Genomic DNA, 24,052 nt, shown 5'->3' with positions numbered 1-24,052 from the left:
GCCTATCGCAGTCCACTGCTGGACATAGGCCTGAGACCTTTAACACAATCATCCTAATTGTGATTCTAATAATAAGTTTTGTAAAATTAGATGCACTACAATACATATTCTATAACGATATTATACTAGATTAATTTTGTTAACAAGAGTGCTTTTACAAGGAATAACATGTAGCAAAATAAAATTAACTGTATAAATTTATTTATCTTTATTTTCTAAAGTAATATATTTTGATAAAGGCTATAACAATATAGTTCTTGTAAAATAATTTCTAACAATAATACATTATATATTTAATTCAATTTGTAGCTTTTTATATTCGGCGAAATCGCTTTTATGATGTTATCGACACAGTACGGTGTATCTAAAACGAAAAAAATAAATTAAGTATAAGTATCATCATCATCATCATATGATTACACGAGGCAAGAAATGCCAATTCAATATGGTCAATTACGTAAAATCAGTACATTCATAATAATTAAGCAAAAAAAATTTATTAACAAAAAAATGTCTGTATAGTACTTATGTAGTAAGTTTCTCAAATATGTTTAAAATATTAATTTCTCTGATATCGCGGAACTTACCGACATTTACCCACTCCGTATCGTTATAACCATATTCCTTTCTGGCCTCAAAAATAGCCTCGTGTAACGCAAATGTAACAACTACTGACAATAATAAAGCTGGTTCGCCAGTCGCTGAAAAAAAATAGTATATTAATTAAAGTGATAAATAACATTTGTATATTAGGTTAATCGTTAAACAAAAAGAGCGACTCACTTTTGGACCTTAAAACTCCAATAGTATTTACAGACTTTCTTGTGAACGAGATGCGAAAGTCCACTGGTATATCACAGGCGCCGGGTGGTTTGTACGACCATGTACGATTCGTCAACAGTCGGCCCGAGGGATCGTAGATCAAGTGCTCTGTCGTCCATAGTCCTAGGCCCATAATAAATGACCCCTCGATCTGAGAAGGTCAAAGTAAAATTATATATACCTAAGACTTATTTTTATATTATTTAACTATATATATTTTATTACTTAGTACCTAATAACTTATAAATAACTTAATATGAATATTAAGAAAAGAATGCTAAAGACTTATAAACTCGGACAGACCCGCGGGCCGTTGTCTGGACAGCCCTGATCTAGAGAATCTATGAGAACATAACTACGTTATTTGGTAAATAGTTACCTACGTCGTCACCAAATATTTAAATATCATTATTTTCATAAAAATACATTAGATACTAACAAAAAGTCTGAAACCGTATAACACAATATATAGCGAGGTGAACTAGTCAAAGTATTTTGTTTGCATGTTAGTTTCATAATTTGCTTGTTTCACTTGTCTGAATAACTTATTACACATTACGGTTATACGGTAGTCAATAATTTATTATCATTTCTCAAGCGTGATTGACTGATTGTGAGTTTGCCGCTCCAGTGATTACTGACCTCGAAATCTCGATAATCGATACCCAGTACCCTAATGAACCTAGTTCAAAGAGGGAGGAGGTTATCAATTCAAAAAATTGCGAAGTGAACACTCCTTTAGCCGCGTTGGGCACTTTGATAAAGCTGAAGTGTTTTGCAACATTAGTGCTGTGCCTATCTTATAAGTGAAATTGAATGGATTTATTTAAAAGTTCAATGTGTATATACTGTGCATTGTCGAAATAATATAAAGTTCTAATTTTTCACTTCTATTGGCAGACTATAACTACCAAATTTTTTTTTATTAGACAACGACTTAGTCTAGTAGGTACGTATTTTAATGTAATGTGTATTGATATTCAAAATGTTACTACTTAGTAATATAACCGGTTCATGTATATTTTAATATTCTTAAATTTTGTTTACTTTACTGGACGTAAAAATATTGCACTAAAGTAAAGCCAAGCGCTAAGAATATTTTTTAAAATTTTGATTCAAATGATAACAATAATAAATAATAGTAATAAATATTTACAACATATATACACGTTCATCTGTTCCTAAAGTAAGCAACTTAATGCGTTTTATAGGTAACAGCCGACTGGTATAGCAATTTTTTTTCGATATATTTACATATAAATAATACATTTATTTATATATAAATAAATATATATATATTACACCTAGACTCGGAGTGGGAATCGAATCCACAACCCCCGGAGAAGAAAGCGGGATCACTACAAACTGCACCAACGCGAACGGGCTAGTCAAATGAGATTTGGTCTTTCACTGTGTAATGTAATGTTAGTACTTTTTGTCGAGTTGATATTTAAAATGATATACGCAGCTATAAATAACTACTTACTATAAAATAACTCGTCGACAAAACTTTTTTGCCCAAAGGAATTAGAGAAATAGACCAAATTACTTATTTAATAGCACTTACTTGTCCCACATCCACATTCGGATTAAGACTTCGACCTGTATCCTCTACGAGATCAACTCTGCTCACTATGTGAGTTCCAGTGAGTACATCTAAGAGAACTTCCGCGGTACACACTCCGTAAACATCGTATGAGGGTAAGTTATCTGATGTTGACATCATTGCAGTCGCTTGTAGATTTATTCCTGGAAAGAAACAAATGTATGGGGTTATGTAATTTTATACAAAGACGATGTATATAATATATGTATGTATATACATATTAGATTCTAAGATTAGAGCATTCAAGCATATATTGTTATAAAACAGATTATTATTTTAATTTCGTATAAAAATATATAACTAAATAATAGAATTTGATGTAATAAAACTTAAAAAAAATGTATTAAAAAAAATACAAACCTTTATTGTACGCACTCTTAACAACTTCCGCCCAAGTCGGTTCGTTCAACTCTTCCTTCAGCGGCTCCAATCGTTTCAACAGTTCTTTACACGCTTTAATTGTCGCAAACGCTACACTTTCACTTGCAACACTTCCAGCGCTGGCAAAATTGTTAGGAGCGATGAAATTGTCAGAACCCTTAATTTTCACCATATCCAAAGGTACTTTCAAAGTGTATGCACAAACTTGGGCAGCCTTTGTATTAATGCCTTGACCCATTTCAATTCCGCCGTGCGATATCAGGATTGTTCCATCAACGTGGTAAACGGAAATCGTAACGTTGAAACTTCCATGATAGGCTACAGGGAAGCTCATTATTGTTAGTTTTAAGCCTTTCTTCTTCCAAGCGTTTTCCTTGTTGTATTTCTCGATCTCAGCCCTGCGCTCGTCGTAATTCGACTCATTTTTAAATGTCTCTATCATATCTTTCAAAACGTCGTGTTTGGACGCAATATTGACTTTTCGTACATCGATTGGGTCTTTTTTTGTTATGTATGATATTCGTTCCATTATATGTTCTACGAATGCTGTCGCTTCCGTCGATGCTGAGAATAAAGTGAATATAAGTTGTTGTGATCACTGCGTCAAATTAGCTTTCAATCAGCAAGTTTTTTATAAATTGGTGGAAAATATTTTAAAGATAAAATGTATAAACAAAGGCCATATAATGTTTTATTAAGAATTTTTTTAGATACTCAAATATAAATTTTATTTAAGAGACGTCCCCGGGCTGCTTTGACATCTAAGGTTATTCTTCCTCTGTTAAAAATGTAAGGGAATATATATGTATGTATATACGATAGTTTTTGATACTTCTGGATAATAAAGCATAATGTAGCAGCAAAGTTAGTGGAGAAATGTTTACAAAATTTACGGATGATAGTTTAACATGACAACGTCATAACAAAACATCTTCTCGGATGTAAAGGCCAATCGAGTGCTATCGCATATGGAAAATAAGAGAGCAACGCAATGAGTCATCCTTTTTTGTGCACGCCGCCGGCGTTTATCGATTTATTAGACGTTGTCACGTCAAAATGGAGTATTTTCAGAATTTATCGATATCAAAAACGTCTTTTATCAAACAAAAATTAATATTAAAAGTAAAACTTACAAGGAGCTCTACACCAGGTGTTACTAGCTTTATCAGTAAGTACATCGTACCCTCTGATGTTCCATTTAGAAATGTCGTACAAATTTCCCATAACTGCAGCGATCCCTGCAACACCTGATTCGTTGTGTGTTATGCCGTTGTCAGAGTAGAAGACTATGTCCGCGTGTTGAATTACACCTTCGTCGTTAACACCTACCTGAAGTTAAAATATTGATGTTTATTCTGCTCATCCTTATCTTATTAAATTAATCGTAATGTTATTTTTTAAAGTTATGTTATTTCTTAAATAGACTCAATTAAACTTTTATACAAATACTAGCGGACCCAGCAGACGTTGTCCTACCCGGATTACAACTACCAAATTTGATAGCTTACATACCGATAGCAGTGCCACCTACCAGGTCCAATTGAGACAAAAACTACCCTATCTCCCAAGTTGGACCAAATTACACATGCTTACAAAATTTATGGTTTGGTTGTCAAATGGTTTGTGGTATCTAAATTATGAGACACATGTTTGAGATTTTCATAAGTCTTGATAAGACTTTTAAAATAATAAGTTCGAAAGTCTGAAATTTCAAAGAATATTTGATCTTTATAGAATCATAAAGACCTATTATTTTAAAAGTCTTACTAAGACATGAAGATATTTTAAGTTTTTTGAAGTTTTACGAGTTTTTGATACTTTTACAAAACAAATATTTCCACCAGGATACGCTTTTTTCGATTCCGCTCAGTGCATGTACCGCGCGATAAGGACCTTTTGTTAAAAATAAGTGAGTCAATTGAAAATAATGGGAAAATGTTTCAGCTGAAGGTTGTTGGCATGACGACCGTGTCCAGTACGGTAGATCCGCCTCTGTTCCGAGCGATGGAACCCGCGAACAAGGTAAGCCGCCTAAGCGCCGTTAATACGATCCTTCGACGCGGCTACGATGACCAGCAGGATTTTACAGGATTTACAAATCAAATAAATTTCAAAAGCACCTTCGAATCGTCATCTCACAACTAAAAATTTTAATTATGGTAAAAGTGAAGCTATCACCGATTCGGAATGTAGATTGTAGAGAAGTACCGATACTATAGACTTTATGTACCTCGTATTCGAATCGAGCAGCCTGTCGCTTGCCGAAGGCCGCCATGTTGTGTGTGAGCGGCAGCACGAGCGACGCGCCGCGGCCCAGCGCGTGGGCGACGAGCGCGCACGCGCACGCCGTCAGCGCGGAGCGGGAGGCCTTGCAGCCGTAGCCGCCGCCCAGCCGGTTCACCGACACCTCCACACTACACACATTAGGGGTCGTCCATCAATTATGTGATGTGTTCTAGCAACTTCTTAACCCCTTACCATTGGTGATATGTGGTGAGGTTTTTGACATACCCAAAATCGCGTCTATTTTTTGTTCGTAGTAAATTGTAATTTTCAGCATTATCTTTAAATGCAGGTATAATCTAATTAATATTTGAAAAGTTAAGCATCAATACAAATTCTTAGATAGGCGTCAAGGTTGCAAGGTTGTTGGGTAGATATTTGTTTGTTTCCAAATCGCGAGTTCAACAAAAAATAAATACACTTGATATCTCAATATACTCCCCCCCCCTGTAATATTTTGTGATGTTTTTCCGATCTCCACCCCCCTTTCTAGCCTCACGTTATTAATGGACGACCCCTATGTATCTATACTAAAATTATAAAACTGAAGAGTTTGTTTATCTCAATATACATTTTTTTTAACAGCTGACATAATTACAAAACTTACTTATGCCACAGCGCTTATGCAATGAGTTGAAACAATTTTTTTTTGAGTTCAGACTGAACATCCTATATGGATGATTAGTATAATCTGTTTTAAGGTTGATCAGCCAACCTCCCCTTCCTGTATTATTTGGTTATTTATACGCGCTAATATCAGGGACTACAAGCTCAAATTGAAAACTTTTTTTTATTGTCATTTACCGCGAAATGCTATATGTCGTAAGGTTATCTAATATGTTAGTACTTTTTTCCTTCAAATTAACGGGTAAATCTATGTTGAATGGTAAAACTAATTATCGGCTCTTAACTTTAACGTATGTAAAAGTGTTTGGGAATTTTTGTCGTGTTGATAAATGTAATATAATATAGATAATATGTGTAAATTACACAGAAGGTTACCTGTTTAATGATAAATTCAGCGATTTTGAAATAGCTTCTTGTACATAATCCATCCACTGTGTCGCGGACTGTACGTGTAACCCGCGTGGCGTGTGCTCCACTCTGCAGCTCTGAGTCTCCATCGTGAAGTGATACTGATCGGGGATATTGTAATGTCCTTTAAATGTATGAGTTGTGTCATTCCCCTTATCATTTGCTTTAATATTCACTTCCTCCAAGATCTATATAAATAATAAATAAATAAATATCTACACAACACACACACGATCGTCTGTTCCTAAAGTAAGTAACTTAATGCTTGTGTTATAGGTAACAGCCTATATGGGTTTCATGACGGTAAAATTACAATAATTAATAATTTATTAATGTAATTTTGACTTTGATAAAAACATATGTAGGTATATATTGGGTGTTACCTAAAACAGGCATTATGCTACCTTCCCTAGAAACAGACGACCGAGTATGTATGTTAAATAAGTATATAGGAAAAAGATATGTAATAGGTGAAGCTGATGAATTTGTTGGTTTAATTAAACTTTAAATTTAGATTTTTTTTTTTTTAAATTTAATTGATAAAAGTTATTGGATATTCTGCAACTTTTATCAAAAGGCCAAGGCGACGCTACAACCTAAAGGAGATACGCTCAAAGATACGATCAAATAATTTGAGAAATATAAAAATTTCACACGTAGGTATTACTCTACTTAATTAGCCATATAACACCTTGATAGTAAAATGGTAGACTCATTGAGTTTTTTTTTCGTACAACTAGGTTGACAAACAAATGTATAACCTACCGCTGCTTATATTCAAAGTAGTAGTAACCTCTAAGCCTCCCCAGGAGCTCTGGTTTCCTTAATTACCACGGAACACAATACTGCTTAAGAGTTATATTGTTTAGCTGTGATCTTGTGTAAGATTGAGGTACTTTCCCAGTCGGTTTGCTCCAGATTTTGAGCAAGATATTTCCTGCCATGCCAATTAGTTAGTTATTGAGTTATGGATATCAGTTATATTTACCCGTTTATCTTTATCCGGAGCGACCAGGGCGTCTGCTATGCTTAAAACTGGCTTTGTATTGTACTTTGTGTACGATATTTTAACTAAACCAGCTGCCTTGATAGCCAACTTTCTTGTTACTGCCGCAATCAAACCAATTGGTTGGCCGAAGTACAATATCTTTTTACTGGCCAGTATTTCTTCATCAACACTCTGCCAGGGTAAATCCTGAGAAGTGAAGGAATTCTTTCCCGGAATATCTTTTGCAGTTAAAAATGCCACGACACCTGGAACTTTCTGAAATTTGATGTCAAATTTAATGCCACGACACCTGGAATTTTCTGAAATTTGATGTCAAATTTATTGTTTTAGAATCTACGGTTGCGTGTAGATCATATAAAATACGTGTGACTTAATTCCGTGACGTAATAAATAGATATACCATACATTGTTTTAGTTAGTGGCTAGAATATGTGCTTCAATGTTTAAAAGCAGGAACATCGTTGAAATTCCAAGGGTAAAATTAGTTTAACAATTCATCTTTTGTTCGCTAGTGAAGAAAAACTTGTGTCTCAAACGAAATTTAATTCTTAATTTTATTTTATTTTATTAGAATAGCTTACAACTTATTATTACTATAATACAGAGTAAAAATCAAAAAAAGCTAATAACAAGCTACCACATATAGAAACTAAAAAAATCTATATAATGCACCTAACACCAACCTTACTAACCACTTTGCTGTAGTGGTGCGCGTGTCATGTACGCGCCTAAACACCGCCGGTTTGCGAGTTCGATTCCTGTGGTATTTGTACAAATATAAAAAAAAATGTATTTCTACAAACATTTCTTTTCGGTTTGGCTGTCTGTCCTTGTGGGTTGCGATTTGAAACAGTAATAGTTTTGGTTTTCATTGACGTGTCCATATTTCAAAGTATTCTTATGTCAATCGTAAAGATATTCGAGTATAATTTAAAAGGAATTATTGAACTTGAAATGATTACTCACCAAAGCTTCACTCGCGTCAATGTCGACGATCTCGCCGAGACAGATCGTGGAGAGTACGAAGGCGACGTGCACGTCTCGCGGCGCCGACGCTGCGTCGCAGGAGTACAGCGCCTCGCCGGAGCACTGGCGTTTCATTTTAAAATCTCTTAATAATAATAATCTAATCATTGTAAATATTATTTTATAAATGGCGGGTAATTGTGAATATATGACCGTTAGGACCATAGCTTATCCGACATTATTAAAATGGAAGTACTGACAATATATTAATTTCAATTTATATATATTTTTTAATGGAAGTACTGACAATATATTAATTTCAATTTATATATATTTTTTGTGGCTGTGTGATTACGGCAGTAAAGAATATAGCCACCCCCTCTCTTCCCGTGGGTGTCGTAAGAGGTGATTAAGGGATAACACAATTCCACTAGCACCTTGGAACTTAAAAACCAGACTGATAGCAGGATAACCATCCAACTGTTGGCTTTGAAATACACAGACCGAAGACGGGCAGCAGCGTCTTCGGTGCATCTGTTGCTAGCCCTGCGGTCACCAACGCTCGTGCCCAGCGTGGTGACTATAGGCAACAAACATGAGTTCACGCCCGAAAACCGGGAGGTTTGGCGCGAACTTTTGGAGGCCTATGTCCAGCAGTGGACTGCGATAGGCTGAAGTGATATATTTTAATACTGCATGTCTGTTCATGTTTAAGTCCTTATTTTAATTATCTAATTACCCGTACACTGTATTTTAAACCCCTGTCGCCTAAGCTAGGAAAGTTCTGTATCAGAAGCAGGCAGTGATTCCTCCAGTAGTTATATATCAGTATATTTATTTATTTATTTATTTACTTATTTACTTATTTAAAGAACGGTATAGAAACAATTACAGAATAACAGCGTAGCATAAAACAGAAAAAAATAGATACAAATTGTTCCCTCTATGTCTCACTAAGAACATAGGGATAAGATTTACAGCAAGGACAGTAATGATGATTAGTTATTACTATTAATAGTCTAGAGCTAATGAAAACACCAAAGCAACTAATTGATCTAAGTAAATAGTTCCCTAACTTTAGTTTTAAAAAGATGCCGGGAGCACGAGAACATATCTATATCATTAAATAAAGTATTGTGTAGGACACACATTCTGTAAAGTGGCGCGCGTTGACCTATATTTGTTCTAGTTAATGCTGGAGCTGGAGCTCGAAAATACAGTTCTGCAAGAAGTTGTGGTGCGTTTATTTCACCCATGCAAATATGTCTGAGGGTAAGTGCATCAGCCATCGAACGTCTATCGCTAAGAGAAATCATGCTGTATCTATCTAATAATTCATCATAAGAGCACCTTATATGTTAATGTTTTCTCCCTCAATTCGAGTTTGAATAAACTCTTTACTTTCTTTTAAGTAAAAATTGAAGGCGTAGTGTAAGGCATTCAGTTATTGTGTAGTCAGTAGTAGATAGTGATAATTGTCTTAAAAATCCAATACCAACGTTGATTATTATGAATTAAATGTGATTAGTTTGTTTGGATTGTGGTTTATACTCATATATATATCTCAAGGAACGCGTTGTCTAATTATCTATCTTTCCCACTTCAACTCACTAAAATCTGAACTAAGGTAGGTACTTGGTGGGAAAATATTCTAGTGTATTAACAAAAAAGGAAAAAAGAGAGAATAGAATACATTGTAAATTTGTATACCTGAGGTAAAGCTTCTAACTTCGGTACCGCTTGGTTGAGTGGCCACAAGCTCTTGTCGGTATCGTAGGTTTGTATACCGCTTGATACAGGCCTAAATAGCACATCACCTCCAGATTTGTATCTTGGATTCACCGAAGGACTCAAAGAGAGGATGGCCTAGAAAATAAAATATACTTACTAAGAATTTCTATTTATTTTCAAAAACGTGAATTCAGATATGCTTTGTGGTTATGGCAATAAAGAATATAGCCACCGCCTCTCTTCCCGTGGGTGTCGTAAGAGGCAACTATGGCATAATACAGTTCCACTACCACCTTGGAACTTCAAAAGCCGGCCGATTCCGGGATAATCATCTAACTACTTCGGCTTTCAAATACACAGACCGAAGACGGGCAGCAACGTCTTCGGTGCATGTTGCCAGCTCTGCGTTCATTAGCTCAGCGTAGTGACTATGGGCAAAACATATGAGTTCGTGCCATTTTTGGTGCGAGCTTGGGAAGGCCTATGTCCAATAGTAGACTGTGATAGGCTGAAGTGTGAATTCAGGATGTAGGTAGGTACTTCAGTGACGATTTTTTTCTTTAATCAGCAATTAAAACATTACCCACATATAAGATTTTAGATTAACATGTATATCTGCAAAATGAGAATAAAAAACATGGCAAATATCCCGTTTTAGAATAGTTTTACCTACATATTTGAAAAGTATTATTTTTGTTCGTAATTTAAAATGTAATAATTAACCTTATAAAATAATCCTAAAGCAATGGCTTTCCTGCTAAATGGCGACGGTTCCGGAGGAACTTCCAAAGGAACAACATCCCCTTGTAACTTAACAAGCGCTGTTGTCAGGGTGTCTTCGTTAAACAGCGGGAGTCCTACGAGAGCGTCCTCAACTGTTCTTGCATGAATGTAATTTGTAGTTATGGAGCCATATACAATATTTGAAGAGAGTATATTTTTATTGTTGTCTATATGGAAATGAAATCCACCGTTGATTACAGCATGTGTATTTTGTGCGCGATCCATTATCTATGATAACAAAATTTTGAAAAAAATTAAAACTTATTAAATGAAGAAATGGAAAAAATATTTAACATGTTGCTTTCATTTAAACATAACAAACAAATAATCCTACCTTGTAACTCCTTATCAAGTGGTTGCTATTCAAAGGTGGTATCTTGACGTTCAAAATTATCTTATCGCTAAGATCAGTTCTCAAAAACGTCGGTAGATTAACTTCTAACGTCTGTGAATTTATATCCTCTGAAAAAATGAAATAAACAACACAACATTTTTAAATAAATTAAAAGAAAAAAAAATCCAAAAAATAAGCTTTACCTATAAAAAGTAAAGAAGTAAATGATATAACTTGGTCTGATTTATTTTAACTTTAAAAATTTTCAAACACTTAAATTTTGCGAGAAACTTTTTTCCACATAAATTGTATAATGGATGTTATTTGTCGATAGAAACAGTTGGAAAGGAAAAGTTTATTTTATTATTTTAGCGCATTTAATTCGCGGTATTCTTAGCAAGTTCTCTCATTTGATATCTATATTGTAGGAAAGCATAAAATAAACTTAGTCCACCATTTATAAATCGGCCATATTGGACTTAGAGAAACTCTTTACGTTGCTGAGTTATCAAGTTTTGATACCCATATTGTAAAATTGCATAAAAAATAACCAGTAAACCCATCTTTAGTAGTCCACCATATTAGATTTAGAGTGACGTCACTTTATTCTTAGTTATTTTCAGCAAGCCCTTCATTTGATACCCATATTTTAATAAATAAAATTAATAATTATGCTACAAAAATATAAAAAAGATGAGTAATGATTTTGCATCTTTGGTCGGCTTTGCAACGTGTTCCAGGTACCAGTTTCGTTACAAACGATTTCTCGTGTTATGTAACTTATTATAGGTGTGTGTTACAAAATATTCTGAGATAAGTATCGACATTGTAATACTTTACGTAGAGATATTTCCTTTTTCATTTGAAAATATAATTTTCTGTTCCTCATCCACTGACTAATTAAATCAGGAGTTTAGGACAGGAATTATACAGGCGTGGCTAAGCTAAAGACAACGATGAGTTGCTATTTTCTTAACACACATATGATAATAATAAAATATATTTACATATAAATATATAAAAATAAAACAAACCTAACGTCACAGTGGCATTAACTATTTCAAATATAAGGAATACATCAGATGCGAAGAAGGGGTGCACATTTTTCATAGCCAAGTTACCGCCGATGGTTCCTATCTGTTAAATAAAAACACAATATTCAAATAACGTTGATAGAAATAAACGGAACATAAATAAAACTTTCTATTTAGCAATTTATAAAGTTATACACACATTTTTGACAGGTACATTAGCGACTAGTTCCAGGTGATCGTATAATTGCTTCAAGTACGAAAAATCGTCATTTTTCATTTGATCCTGGAATATCGCCATGGTTTCGTTTAATGAGAGACCTGCGCCCAGAACTAAGTTTTCATCTATATATACGTTTTTCAACGCGCTTATTGATGCTATGTCGATAAAGACTCGGGGCTCTTGTGCTACTGGATACACTCCTAAAATAGTAAAAATTACAAATGAGAATGTAATGTGTTACATACTATAATCACAATAAGATAATTATGTAAAAATATATGGTGTTTTACAATGAAATGTTTACATTTTATAACATTATAAACTGCCCAAGAGACAGTCCACTGCTCTGTGTAAACTTAATTTCTATGTCACACTCTTGTGAGAGCCATTAAGCAAAATTAAACCTAATTATATTATATACTTAATGGCTCTTAAACAGATAAAAAATATTAGAAATGTTCATTAGATCATTATAAGTATACCTTTCCCAGTGTTTCCCGCCACTAATCTATAATTATCTGTGCCCTCTTTCTGTAATACCTAAAATTATAAAAATGTATCTTAGTAATTACATAAATTATAAAAATATTCCTGTATTCATAAAAAGAAATAGTTTTACCTTAAAAACATCATCGACAGTATAAGCTTTGTACCACTTATTTTTATTTAAATCAACACTCAATAAAGTTTCACAATTGTTATCTAAGATACACCAATCGTCTTCGACAGTGTTTTTATTCAAACATTTTTTAGCACATTTCAAATGATCAAGGTCTTCTAAATCCTGGAGCAAAAAGATTAAGAAAAAATTAACATGGCGTGTGTTTTATCTCATCATCTATACAAATAAATAGAATTAGAGTTTCTGTCTGTAATATTAAAATAACCACTTTTTACTAAATGCATATGGATTTATTATACACGGTACATATACCAAAATAACATTTTTTACAATTTTTGTCTCTCTGTCTGTCCGTTTGTCCCGGCTAATCTTTGAAACGGCTGGACCGATTTTGACGGGACTTTTGCTGGCAGATAGCTAATGTAGTAAGGAGTAACTTAGGCTACTTTCATTTTATAAATTTATTTATTTTATAACTCTGCAAACTGAATATTAACGTTTTTGTTAAATTCTACGCGAACGAAGTCGCGGGCACAGCTAGTAATATATAATATTATTAGTTTACTATCTACCTGTTGTAAAATGATTTTGCACAATGGTATTCAAGTGGGTATACTTAATATTCTAGTTCTATTCATAGCGGGTTACGTTATCGTTTAAATAAATTACTTTAAAAATAAAACTTATCAACAAATTTAATCATAATGACAAGATTTGTAACAATATACTAAAAACATTTACCATTAACAAGGGACTATAACTATATACGAAGAGAAGAAATAGAATGTTTTTATAACCCGATGATCAGATAACCATAAAATCAGCGCATTATTGTAAATAGCCCTGTTAAACCGAGATAACACTCTATTTATTGATTATGATATTCCAAAAAAACTTTTTTATAACTATCTTCATTCAACTAGTGGAAAATTTGTGTAAATAAGTATATACCTACTTCTTATTGTAAGCTGATATTTACCTCAATTTTATCTTTAGTGTCGGCGTCTGTAGCGAATGACTTTAACGCATCTAAAATAGGCCGATAACCAGTACAGCGACAGAGGTTACCAGCGAACGATCTTTCTATTTGTCTTTTTGTAAGTTTCTTCTGTGACCCCTCGTACAAACTGGTACAAAAGGTTGAAATTAGGGTACAAAGTTACGTGTTATTGTCGGAATTTTTACTTCCTATTTATAAAATAAAATAAATAAAGTTTAGGTTTTAAGTATACTAAATAAGATAAATATAACTACAAGTTGGCACTAAAATTAAAATCATTAATCAAATGCATACCTATTTTTATTATTTTCAATTTATATACTAATAGTTTTTTAGTAACTGGTTACTGTAATTGATTGTTATCGCTTGCTGCACACATACATACAAATATTAAGAATTTAGAAATAATTATGTGTCTTATTGCATTATAGATTACATAATTATGTGTATAAATAGAAAAAGATAAATGTTTTAAATCTTATCTGTATGAGACCATTAGTAACTAATAAAACAATATGAGTAATCGTAGTAGAAATAACAATAAGTAGATACCTATTAGAGTTTGTTGACAGACAAGCCAATTTTATTTTTAAATTAATTTCATGTTATACGAATTTCGATAGATAATGGACGAATATATATAATTTTTTATTCAGAAATAAAAGGCAGTTTACAATTCTACGATTAACAATGGAGAAATTATGGAAAGTGTTCGACTCCTAACTGCATTTCTTCTCATAATTATGTAGGTGTTACGAATCACATTTCGCGTGAAAAAAATTCCTAGCCCATTTTTAAATTTGACTTTGTTTACATAGACGAGATTCTCTGGTAAGGTTCTTCTGCATCACCGTCCGATATTAAACTGATATGCAAGAATGCAAAATGTGTGATGTCTCACTTTGTCTAATAAATGTGACCATCTGTGACAAGGAAGGGAGAGGGATGAAAATCGACAAATTGATGTGTCTTGAATGTCGCACTGGAAGTAAAATAATTGTGTTTGCTCGCAAACGAAAAAAAACCGACTTCAATTACATCAACAAGTAATACAACGTAGATCGACGAAAAAATAGTCAAGCAACTACGCGTTATCAAAGATTACTCAAAAAGTTGTTATCAGATCTCGATAAAATTTATATGTGACCACATGATAAACATCAGCTTTCGATTAAATTAAAAATTATCAAAATCGGTACACCCAGTAAAAAGTTATTGCGGATTTTCGAGAGTTTCCCTCGATTTCTCTGAGATCCCATCATAAGACCCTGGTTTCCTTATCATGGTACCAAACTAGGGATATCCCCTTTCCAACAAAAAAAGAATTATCAAAATCGGTACATCCAGTAGAAAGTTATGCGGTATAATACAACGTAGGTCGACGAAAAAAGCGTCAAGTAAAAACGCATTATTAGATATAACTCGAAAAGTAGTAGTTAGATCTCAAATAAATTTAAATGGGACCAATTGGCACACACCACCTTTCGATTAAAACAAAATTTGTCGAAATCGGTCTACCCAGTCAAAAGTTCTGATGTAACATACATAAAAAAAAAAAAAAAAAAAAATACAGTCGAATTGAGAACCTCCTCCTTTTTTGGAAGTCGGTTAAAAAACAACATCAAATATTTTTGAAATCGTATCTATAGTTGTAGAAAATTTGTGTTAAAATCTAAAGCTTCAAATGAATAAAATACATTCCATACCTGTACATGCTCATGACCCATCCGGGTGTACAATACCCACACTGGGTGCCATTGTAAGCAGCCAACTTTGTCTGCACTTCATTATATCCTACTTTTTTATTCCCCAATCCCTCTACTGTTGTAATATCCCATTCGTGACAAGAGAGAACGTGCACTAGACACTAAAAAAATAAATTGGAACTGTAATAAATAAGCTGTAAGTCTCTGTATAGGACTATCTCGAATTTTGTTATTATGTACCTACCTAAACGTATTAACCTACCAATATTACGTACACAGTACATATCTAGTCTAAACTTTTTTTACAAGGAAAACTTTCAGTCTATAGTTTTGTTTTATTTGTTGATTTAAATTTACCAGTCTAAATTATTTTCTATCAAAGAAAACTCACCGAGTTCACAGACATAATCTGTTTCTCCTTACTACTGGGATGAGTTATCGTTGCTGAAACAACACATGTGCCGCAACCACCCTCGTGGCACATCGCCTTGGTTCCCACAAGGCCTAGGTGGTCCCTGAGGTAGTCATTCAGCGAAGTTAATGGATTCACTTCAGACCCAGCTACAAACGTGAATACTTGATAATTGAATCAAATAAAAAGAGATATAAATTTATACAATTAAAAGAAATGATAAAGAAGCTGGTAGGATTATAAGCAAATAATGCATAGATATGAATCTAAGCATCTATTCCATCTAATCAATTAGTTTGGCAATGCGGAAAAATCGTTATCCAAAATAAGGCTTTCTGGAAAAAAACTCCAAACGCCAAGTAATTATCTCTTCTCTAGTCTTTGTTAATGTGTCAAAAAAGATATATATACTTACACAAGCTGATGCGTTCTCCATTCACAGTAAAATTTATCATGTCCATTATGTTTTGTTATTTATTCTTTTCGACATGGAAATATTAACTGTCAACAATAATAACATTTAAGTAAGTAGTATATATTTAGGTATATATCTAGTAACTTAGGTAAATTTGTAAATCTATTAATTTGTATAAATAAATAGTATATAAATTTGTATGAATACCATTTTTGTAACCAGAAATGAACTTATCAGAAATTTAGGTCGTTTCCTTGATAAAATTTAAGAATGATAAGATCAATAGGTATATGATTGCGCTCGGGAAATACCAAAAAGTTTTTCAACGTTCTGTAAAAATCCTGACGCACTGCGTTAATTTATAGTATTGTTTTTTATTTTTGCATTTCACAAAAAACACAAATATTGCTACAATTCATATACTATTGCCGACTAGAATTATAAAAAAAAAAAAAATTAATTATTTTCATAACAATGTCAGACAGATGGGCCTCAAAGTGAAGCTTACTAAAACAAAAACTATGTCACACTTTATCAGAACAAACATTAAAATAGACTATGAAACACTAGGATATGTAGAAAAATATACTTATTTATGAAAAAAAATTGAGTTCAACAGAGACAGTCATGAGCTACAAATGGAAAGGAGAGTCAAGAACATATGCACTAAATACTGGAGCTTTAAAGAAATATTTAAAAGCGATATGCCTGTATAGTGAAATTAGAAAGTTATGGATGTCTGATCCCATGTTTAAAATACGCATGCTAAACATGGAAGTTCACTATCAGAATAAAAAATTAAATATCTACATGTCAAAGTGGATTGGAGCGTAGTATGTTGAATATAAAAAAGTACAAAAAAAGACATGCAGAGCAAACGCGACTTAAAAACCAAAGATGGACAAAAACGGTTACGTCATGGAACGGACCATTGGGCAAATTTCAGAAAAGTAGACCCCTATGCGCGCTGGGAGGTCATCACTATCACAAAAATAGCTCAAGACCGCGAAATGTGACAATCTTTGGAAGAGGCCTTCTTCTGAGAGGGTTTTTCTTAGTAAATAGCTATCTAAAAATAAATACAAAGTACCGAGTTACTACCACTTAAATAAACTAAAAATTAAGCAATCCTACTAATATTATAAACGAGAAAGTTTGTACTCGTATGTATGGATCTATGGATGTTTGTGACTCTTTCACGCAAAAACTACCGAATGGATTTTATTGAAAGTTTACAATAACATATAGCTTATACATTAGAATAACATAATTATAGCCTATAACATATGGGCTATTACTTTTAAACATAGTGTATGAATTGTCCAAAATATAACGATAATTGTGAAGTCGGAAAAAAATTTGCCATCTGTGAGCTATTCTGGCATACGCTGCAAAAACTGTAAGTTTACACTTATATTACGTATTAGAGAAATTAATGTTTATTTTTATTAGTCCTACAAAAAAGTTCGCGGCAGCATATATCTATTTTTTATGAGTAAGCCATGCATATAATGAAAACAGTGAACCATAAATACAATAAAAATTGATAATATATTTCTAATGCACATTTGGTAGTAACAAATTGATTTTTATATGGCAGAACAAATTTTGATGAATTTTGGTATAAAGATAGATATTGAGAAGATAATAAGCTACTCGAAGTACTTACTAATCCTGCGCAGACGAAGTCGTAGGTACCAGCTAGTATAAAATAAATATAAGAGAGTAACCAATTGCAATAATTGTATTTAATCTTTAAAAATAATTAATAGTACTTATAAGAAAATTGTAACATTAGGAAGTAAAAAGCTTTATAAATATTTTTTTATTTATTATTGTCCTAACATTACGTAGTAGAAAATTGAAAAGAATAATAGAATCGAAATAATACCTTTAGGGCTAAAACCAGGTAACTTATCATAAAGCCAAGTTCTAAAAAAGTACTCTGTTACTAAATCCGTTACCAAAACAAACAAAGTCATGAAAGTTATTATTAGAAATTTAAAAAAAGCTTCGTTACTTACATAATAAATACACTACAAGACGCCTAGAAACCGTAAGATACCTCAATCTAAGTCTGATAAAATCAGTCGCTCTTTAGGATACTACTATATATACTGTATACAATGGACCGATTACAATTCAAGAGATAGCATCAATCATAATAGATAAAAATGAGATCAATACCGTACGTTCATCGTACATATACAAACGAAATCTTGACACACATCCTAAACCTAAAATCGTCGAAGAACATATTATATAACAAAGTCGCTTCCCGCTGTCTGTATGCTTAGATCTTTAAAACTACGCAACGGATTTTGATGCGGTTATTTTAATAGATAGAGTAATTTAAGAAGAAGTTTTTTATGTATAATACATGCATAATACGGTAGAGAAACACTTATAATTTTAGAGGTTTCTAATGTGATGGCGTAGTAAACATATTTATTTGTGCTTACCTTACAAACGCTGGCTGAACCCTACGAGATAGATCAAAATAATGTACTACAGTAATGTACACTTTAAAAAGGTCTACAAAAAAAATTGCGTGCGTACAAATTACACATGTCAGAAGTGAAACTTCTTTGGCAAACTAATTGAAAAAAAAACGTATTGATAAAAACAAAAAGCCAACGTCACGCGGTGTTCCCACTCGGTCACCCATCCAAGTACTGACCGTGACCGCGCCCGACGTTGCTAAACTTCGGTGATCGGATGAGAACCGGTGTATTCAACGTGGTGTGGACGTTAAAAATTTCGTGAATCATGACGCCGCGCCGTGACGCGTTTGATCCGTAAAAATTTTACCCCTCATTGGCCTAAAGAAGTTTCACTTCAAAAAATTCGCGATAGTATATGTCTATTGCCTTTGTAGTTCCAAGTGGCAGTTGAACTGTGTTATCCCTTAGTCGCCTCTTACGACACCAGCGGGAAGAGAGGGGGTGGCTATATTCTTTAATGCCGTAACCACACAGCACATTTATAATCTATCCTTATCTGATTGAGTACCTTTTAAATTCATTGCTAATATTGTTTGTCTAAAGTGGATTATGTTTACTGTTTTATTTATATTAACAAGGAGCTTTTCTGTTAACTTTTATTTATTGTTCCTAATACCTTATAGGTCGAGCGTTGTGACTTTATTATAAAATTTCACTATCTGTCGTGTTATTTTCAGAAGATGCAGTTGCGGGTCAACCGCATGCGCATTAAAAAAAAAATAGAAAAATTAACATATCATTGTAGTTGCTGCTTTCAGTTAATTGAAAAAAATAACTAAAAATACAACAGAAACTTCATATTTCAACTAAAATCAAAAAGTAAATTGTTAATGTGTTGTTTTGGTCCATATAAATAAATAAACAAATAAATAAATAACGCACACACGGTCGTCTGTTCCTATGATTAGCAACTTAATGCTTTTATTACAGGTAACAGCCGACTGTTGTAATATTTTTTTAAATAGACATAGACATAATACATACATAAATATATAAATACAGATATTATACCCAGATTCAGGCGGGATCGAACCCGCGCGACTACAAACTGCTCCAACGGGCTAGTCGAAATAATACATACCTATGTAGTGTTGCTGGTATGAAAACTTTTAATAATTTGATGCAGTCTAATAAAGGTACTTTCCAATTTAGCACAACGCCAGTTTACAATAATAAATTGCTTCTCCTGTACAATATTGTCATTTAAATCTCTAGCCGCCTTTCATTTATATTTTTAAGTTAATCATTATATCAAAGGTCAACAATATTAAAAACATGCAAATATTTACGACTAGAATAACAAGGTAATTATTTGCGTTCGCTCGCAAACGAAAAAAAAACCGATTTGAATTACATTGACAAAAGAAAAAGTAAATTAAAGAATTAAACCCATAAAGTATTCTACAGATCTCAATCGAATTTAAATGGAGTCACGTAACATGCACCAGATTTCGTTAAAAAATGGTTCATCAAAATGAATCCAGTAAAAATTTATGAGGTAAGATACTTAAAAAAAGATACAGTCGAATAGGGAACCTCCTCCTTTTTTTGAAGTCACTAAAAATGACAGGGTAGGGGTATATAAGTAAGGTTTGTTAGCGGCCAATATTATCGAATGAATAAATTTTCGTTTAGGAACAGTATAGGCTTATCACTTAGGCTATAAGCAAAAAAATACGAAAAATGTACAGTAAAAAAAAAAAAAACTTAAGAGCCATTTCACAAAAATCGGTAACAATCCGCGAAATTGTAATATTTTGACGTCGTTAATCTCTCAGTGTTGGATGCAATAATGTAATTTATATTCTTGAAATATAATAGAGCAACCTTTGTTGTAGTCCATAGTCAGATCAGAATTTTGATTTATATTATGTGTATAAAATTATTAACCTTTTCATCAGCCTCCTCCCTGGGTAAACGGTCGCAATGTATACTTTGAAGTCCTCCTTTTCAATAACCTCTACGTTGAAACATTTTTTAAAAAATACGTAATATGTGGAATATAATTTTGTTGCGCACTATCGCAGATTTTTATTCAATTTGTATCTCTATTAAACGATAAAAAAAAATTAAAGTTACGAATATTTTCCAAATAAGTACTTAAAAGCGATATTTTTCTTAGAAAACTAAGAAATTTTAACGAACTATCTTCATCAAAGTAAACTTACATCATTAAGGAATACAAAAAAAAAAATTAAAAGATGTAATCATTTTTAATTCATTTTATATTAAATAATAAAAAGATAGTATATATTACCACGCATCAAGCCCAGTAAATCAGTCGAGCGCTAGCGCTGTTAGAGGTAAGGTCCACGGCAAATTCTGCGGAGCCGTCTCTTTCGCTCACACGCGCCAAGCGCCTGTTGTTATAGCGGATAAACCGCATTTGATACTTTTATAATAAAATATAAATAAAATAAACATTACGAAAATGACTGTAAAATAATATAATGATAATTTCTGTAAACAAATGTATAATTTAAATTTCTTTTCTCACATTATCAATACAAATAGGCTTTTCAATCTGTTTGTCTTGTTATTTGTTAATTAATATGTTTGTCGGTGTCGATGTCATAAAATACTATTTTATTCATATCGTAAATATTAGATTCATTCGTAAACTGAAAAAACTAAATCAATTTAAAAAAAATTGTTTCATAAAATTGATTTTTTATTTTTATTTTAAATTTATTGACTGTTGTTATATAACATACTTGAAATTTTTAACAAATTAATTATGTAAAAAACATTTTATACCATAGTTATAATTTTTATTATACATCAGAAAATAATCAAGATAGTCTTTTGGTTGTCACACTATACTTACTAGCACAAAGATCGCGCGGCTCGTACGACTCGCGCGATGTGACCAAATTTACCTAAACTTGCAGAGCGTAAAATTGTGAAATAGAACTTCGGCGTCGAACCACCTCTTAGTTTTACTGTGCATTCACAGGAATGTCGATCTAAAGTCTTCAATAAAAATCGCCTATAGGCTAAGCGAATGCATGCTGTTAAACACAAGGCATGAACGAGTTTGTGGATGTTAATTTTAATAAAAAAACAGTACGCGTACGACAAGAACTTTGCGAGATGATGTTGCTAGGACACAACTCTTATTCAGAGGGATTGATTATTATTTAAACAAGTAACCAAATATTCGGATTGGATAAGGAAGGAGCAAGATTGCATGACTAGTTCGCTCACCAATCTCAATCCGTTCGATTATATTTATGTAGGTGGCTTCCTTAAGGAAGCCACACCAACTACTATGAATAAAAGGCAGTTAAGAAGACCTAATATATACTCAATATACATCTTAATATATATAAAGTAGCTGACCCGCAAACGTTGTTTTGCCATATATGCTATTAACCCCCTTAACCCCCCCCCCCTATAACTTAGGGTATGAAAAATAGATGTTGGCCGATTCTCAGACCTACTCGATATGCACACAAAATTTCATAAAAATCGATCCAGCCATGTTGTAGGAGTATGGTAACTTACATTGTGACACGAAAATTTTAAATATAAGATACGAGTCACGTTGTTTGTCCGTGATGGTCTCCTAAACTACTTAACCGATTTTTATCAAATTTGCACAGAGTGTACTTGAAAGATAGGCCTATATTTTATTTCAATATAAATAATTATTATACACACATAAGTTCATGCCATTTTTGGCGCGAACTTGTGGAGGCCTATGTCCAGCAGTGGATTGCAATAGGCTGTAGTGATAATGATGTGATGAATTATTATATTCACAAAAAAATAAGGCGGAACGTAGTTTGCCAGGCCAGCTAGTATAGATTGATACATTCCAATAGTTAAAAACTTAATAGGTAACATTTAAGACTTTGAAAAGAAATTTGACTTATAGATGTTGATTAAACATAATAGTGAAATCGTTTTCTGTAATTAGGAAATAAAAAAAAAATGTTCCAGGTAGGTATTTAATTTTGTTCTCTAATTGCAAATGTAATTTTAAAAAAACACGAATGTAATATTTTATTATTCCTAAGCTAATATTACTATACTTTAAGGCTTTTGTATAAACAGTGTAAAGTTTTGATACAATGTTTTGCACAACCTGTTTTCTGACATAAAAGTGCAAATGATGTTATTTAATATTTTTACTGTCCACTATACCTACTAGCTGTGCAGTGTGCCCCGCGATTTCAACTGCGTTAATTTAACGAAATAGCGTATAAAAATATTATGAAGCAGTTAATAAAGTAACCAAGACAAAAATAATTTTTCAATTCGATTCAGTTGTTCCTGAAATTAGCGCGTTCAAACAAACAAATAATCTTTTAAACTTTATAATATTACTAGCCGTTCTCCACGGATTCGTACGCGTTAATTTAATGGAATAATAATAATAATAATAATAGCCTTTACTGCGTCCTCGGTAAATAGGGCTATATAACACAAATTTTTTTTCAATTCGAACCAGTATTTCTTAAAATTGGCGCGTTTAAACAAACAAACCAACTTTACAGTTTTATAAAATTAGCATCGATTAGTTTAAATAAACATCTATGACTATCGATTTTATTAGGAGACATGTGTTCTCCCTGAGATAAATATAAAAATAAAGTTATAGGTATTGTATTTCAATGGTAAAATTACTTTTATTGCTGAAAAGTCTTTTTTATTTAAACGTTTTTGAAAAAGACAAACAAAAGAAGTGTATTAAAAAATGCAATTTTGAAGAAAGGTTGAAAGTTTGATTTGAATTGATTCTAAAGTGTTCAGAATGCTACAGTTTTTTTGAAGCTATACTTCTTTTGGCACGTGAGGGGAAAATTATGAGAGTAAATTTTTACGATGAGGGCGCACACCGTCAAAAAAAACCGACACCCTGAAGTTAGCTAGTCAACCAAGAAGAAGTTAGGGCTAAGATCTAGACTAGGAAAAACCGAATTAGAAAAACCGAATTATGGGGTTTTTGGGTGTGGAGGGCGGAGGGTGTAGGGGAATCTATACAAGGTAACACTGTCACACCTCAAAACCCCATGATTATGGAGATATCCATGGTTAAAGTTTTGAGGTTAGAAGAAGAATTTAAAGCTATTATAATACCTTTGAGCTCGTACTGTTTGCATTGTGTGTCAAATCGACACTTTTAAACAAAATAAGGCGTCAGACATAATATTCTAATAAAATTAGTAACATTGCGTGCTAGA

At 32.8% G+C, this 24,052-nt stretch overlaps 1 protein-coding gene and 1 pseudogene across 1 annotated transcript; both read right to left on the bottom strand.

The window, feature by feature from the left end:
* Nucleotides 1-256: 256 nt before the first annotated feature.
* On the bottom strand, nucleotides 257-16,405 carry LOC123661124 (xanthine dehydrogenase-like). The gene is made up of 21 exons (XM_045596117.1): nucleotides 16,360-16,405; nucleotides 15,924-16,093; nucleotides 15,533-15,693; nucleotides 13,806-13,953; nucleotides 12,824-12,988; nucleotides 12,687-12,744; nucleotides 12,184-12,404; nucleotides 11,985-12,087; nucleotides 10,951-11,078; nucleotides 10,557-10,844; nucleotides 9,813-9,968; nucleotides 8,103-8,225; nucleotides 7,116-7,391; nucleotides 6,095-6,315; nucleotides 5,040-5,223; nucleotides 3,943-4,138; nucleotides 2,789-3,373; nucleotides 2,390-2,571; nucleotides 784-973; nucleotides 588-701; nucleotides 257-364 (listed from the first exon to the last, which is right to left on the bottom strand). Exons 1-21 carry the CDS (start codon nucleotides 16,403-16,405, stop codon nucleotides 294-296), a joined length of 3,786 nt encoding a protein of 1,261 aa, XP_045452073.1. The 3' UTR covers nucleotides 257-293.
* A 2,585-nt stretch (nucleotides 16,406-18,990) lies between these two features.
* LOC123661296 lies at nucleotides 18,991-19,115 on the bottom strand (annotated as a pseudogene).
* Between the last annotated feature and the right edge of the window lie 4,937 nt (nucleotides 19,116-24,052).

Source organism: Melitaea cinxia, chromosome 16 (genome assembly GCF_905220565.1).
Source record: "Melitaea cinxia chromosome 16, ilMelCinx1.1, whole genome shotgun sequence".
NCBI classification, from domain to species: domain Eukaryota; kingdom Metazoa; phylum Arthropoda; class Insecta; order Lepidoptera; family Nymphalidae; genus Melitaea; species Melitaea cinxia.
This window is presented reverse-complemented; position numbering and strand designations above follow the sequence as displayed.

Coding starts and splice junctions, on each gene's coding strand:
- LOC123661124 (XM_045596117.1), bottom strand. CDS start 16,405: ATGGACATGATAAATTTTACTGTGAATGGAGAACGCATCAGCTTGT. Junction 9,969..10,556: donor CTTTAGGATTATTTTATAAG/GTTAATTATTAC, acceptor TTTATTTTCTAG/GCCATCCTCTCTTTGAGTCC. Junction 5,224..6,094: donor CTGAATTTATCATTAAACAG/GTAACCTTCTGT, acceptor TAATGTGTGTAG/TGTGGAGGTGTCGGTGAACC.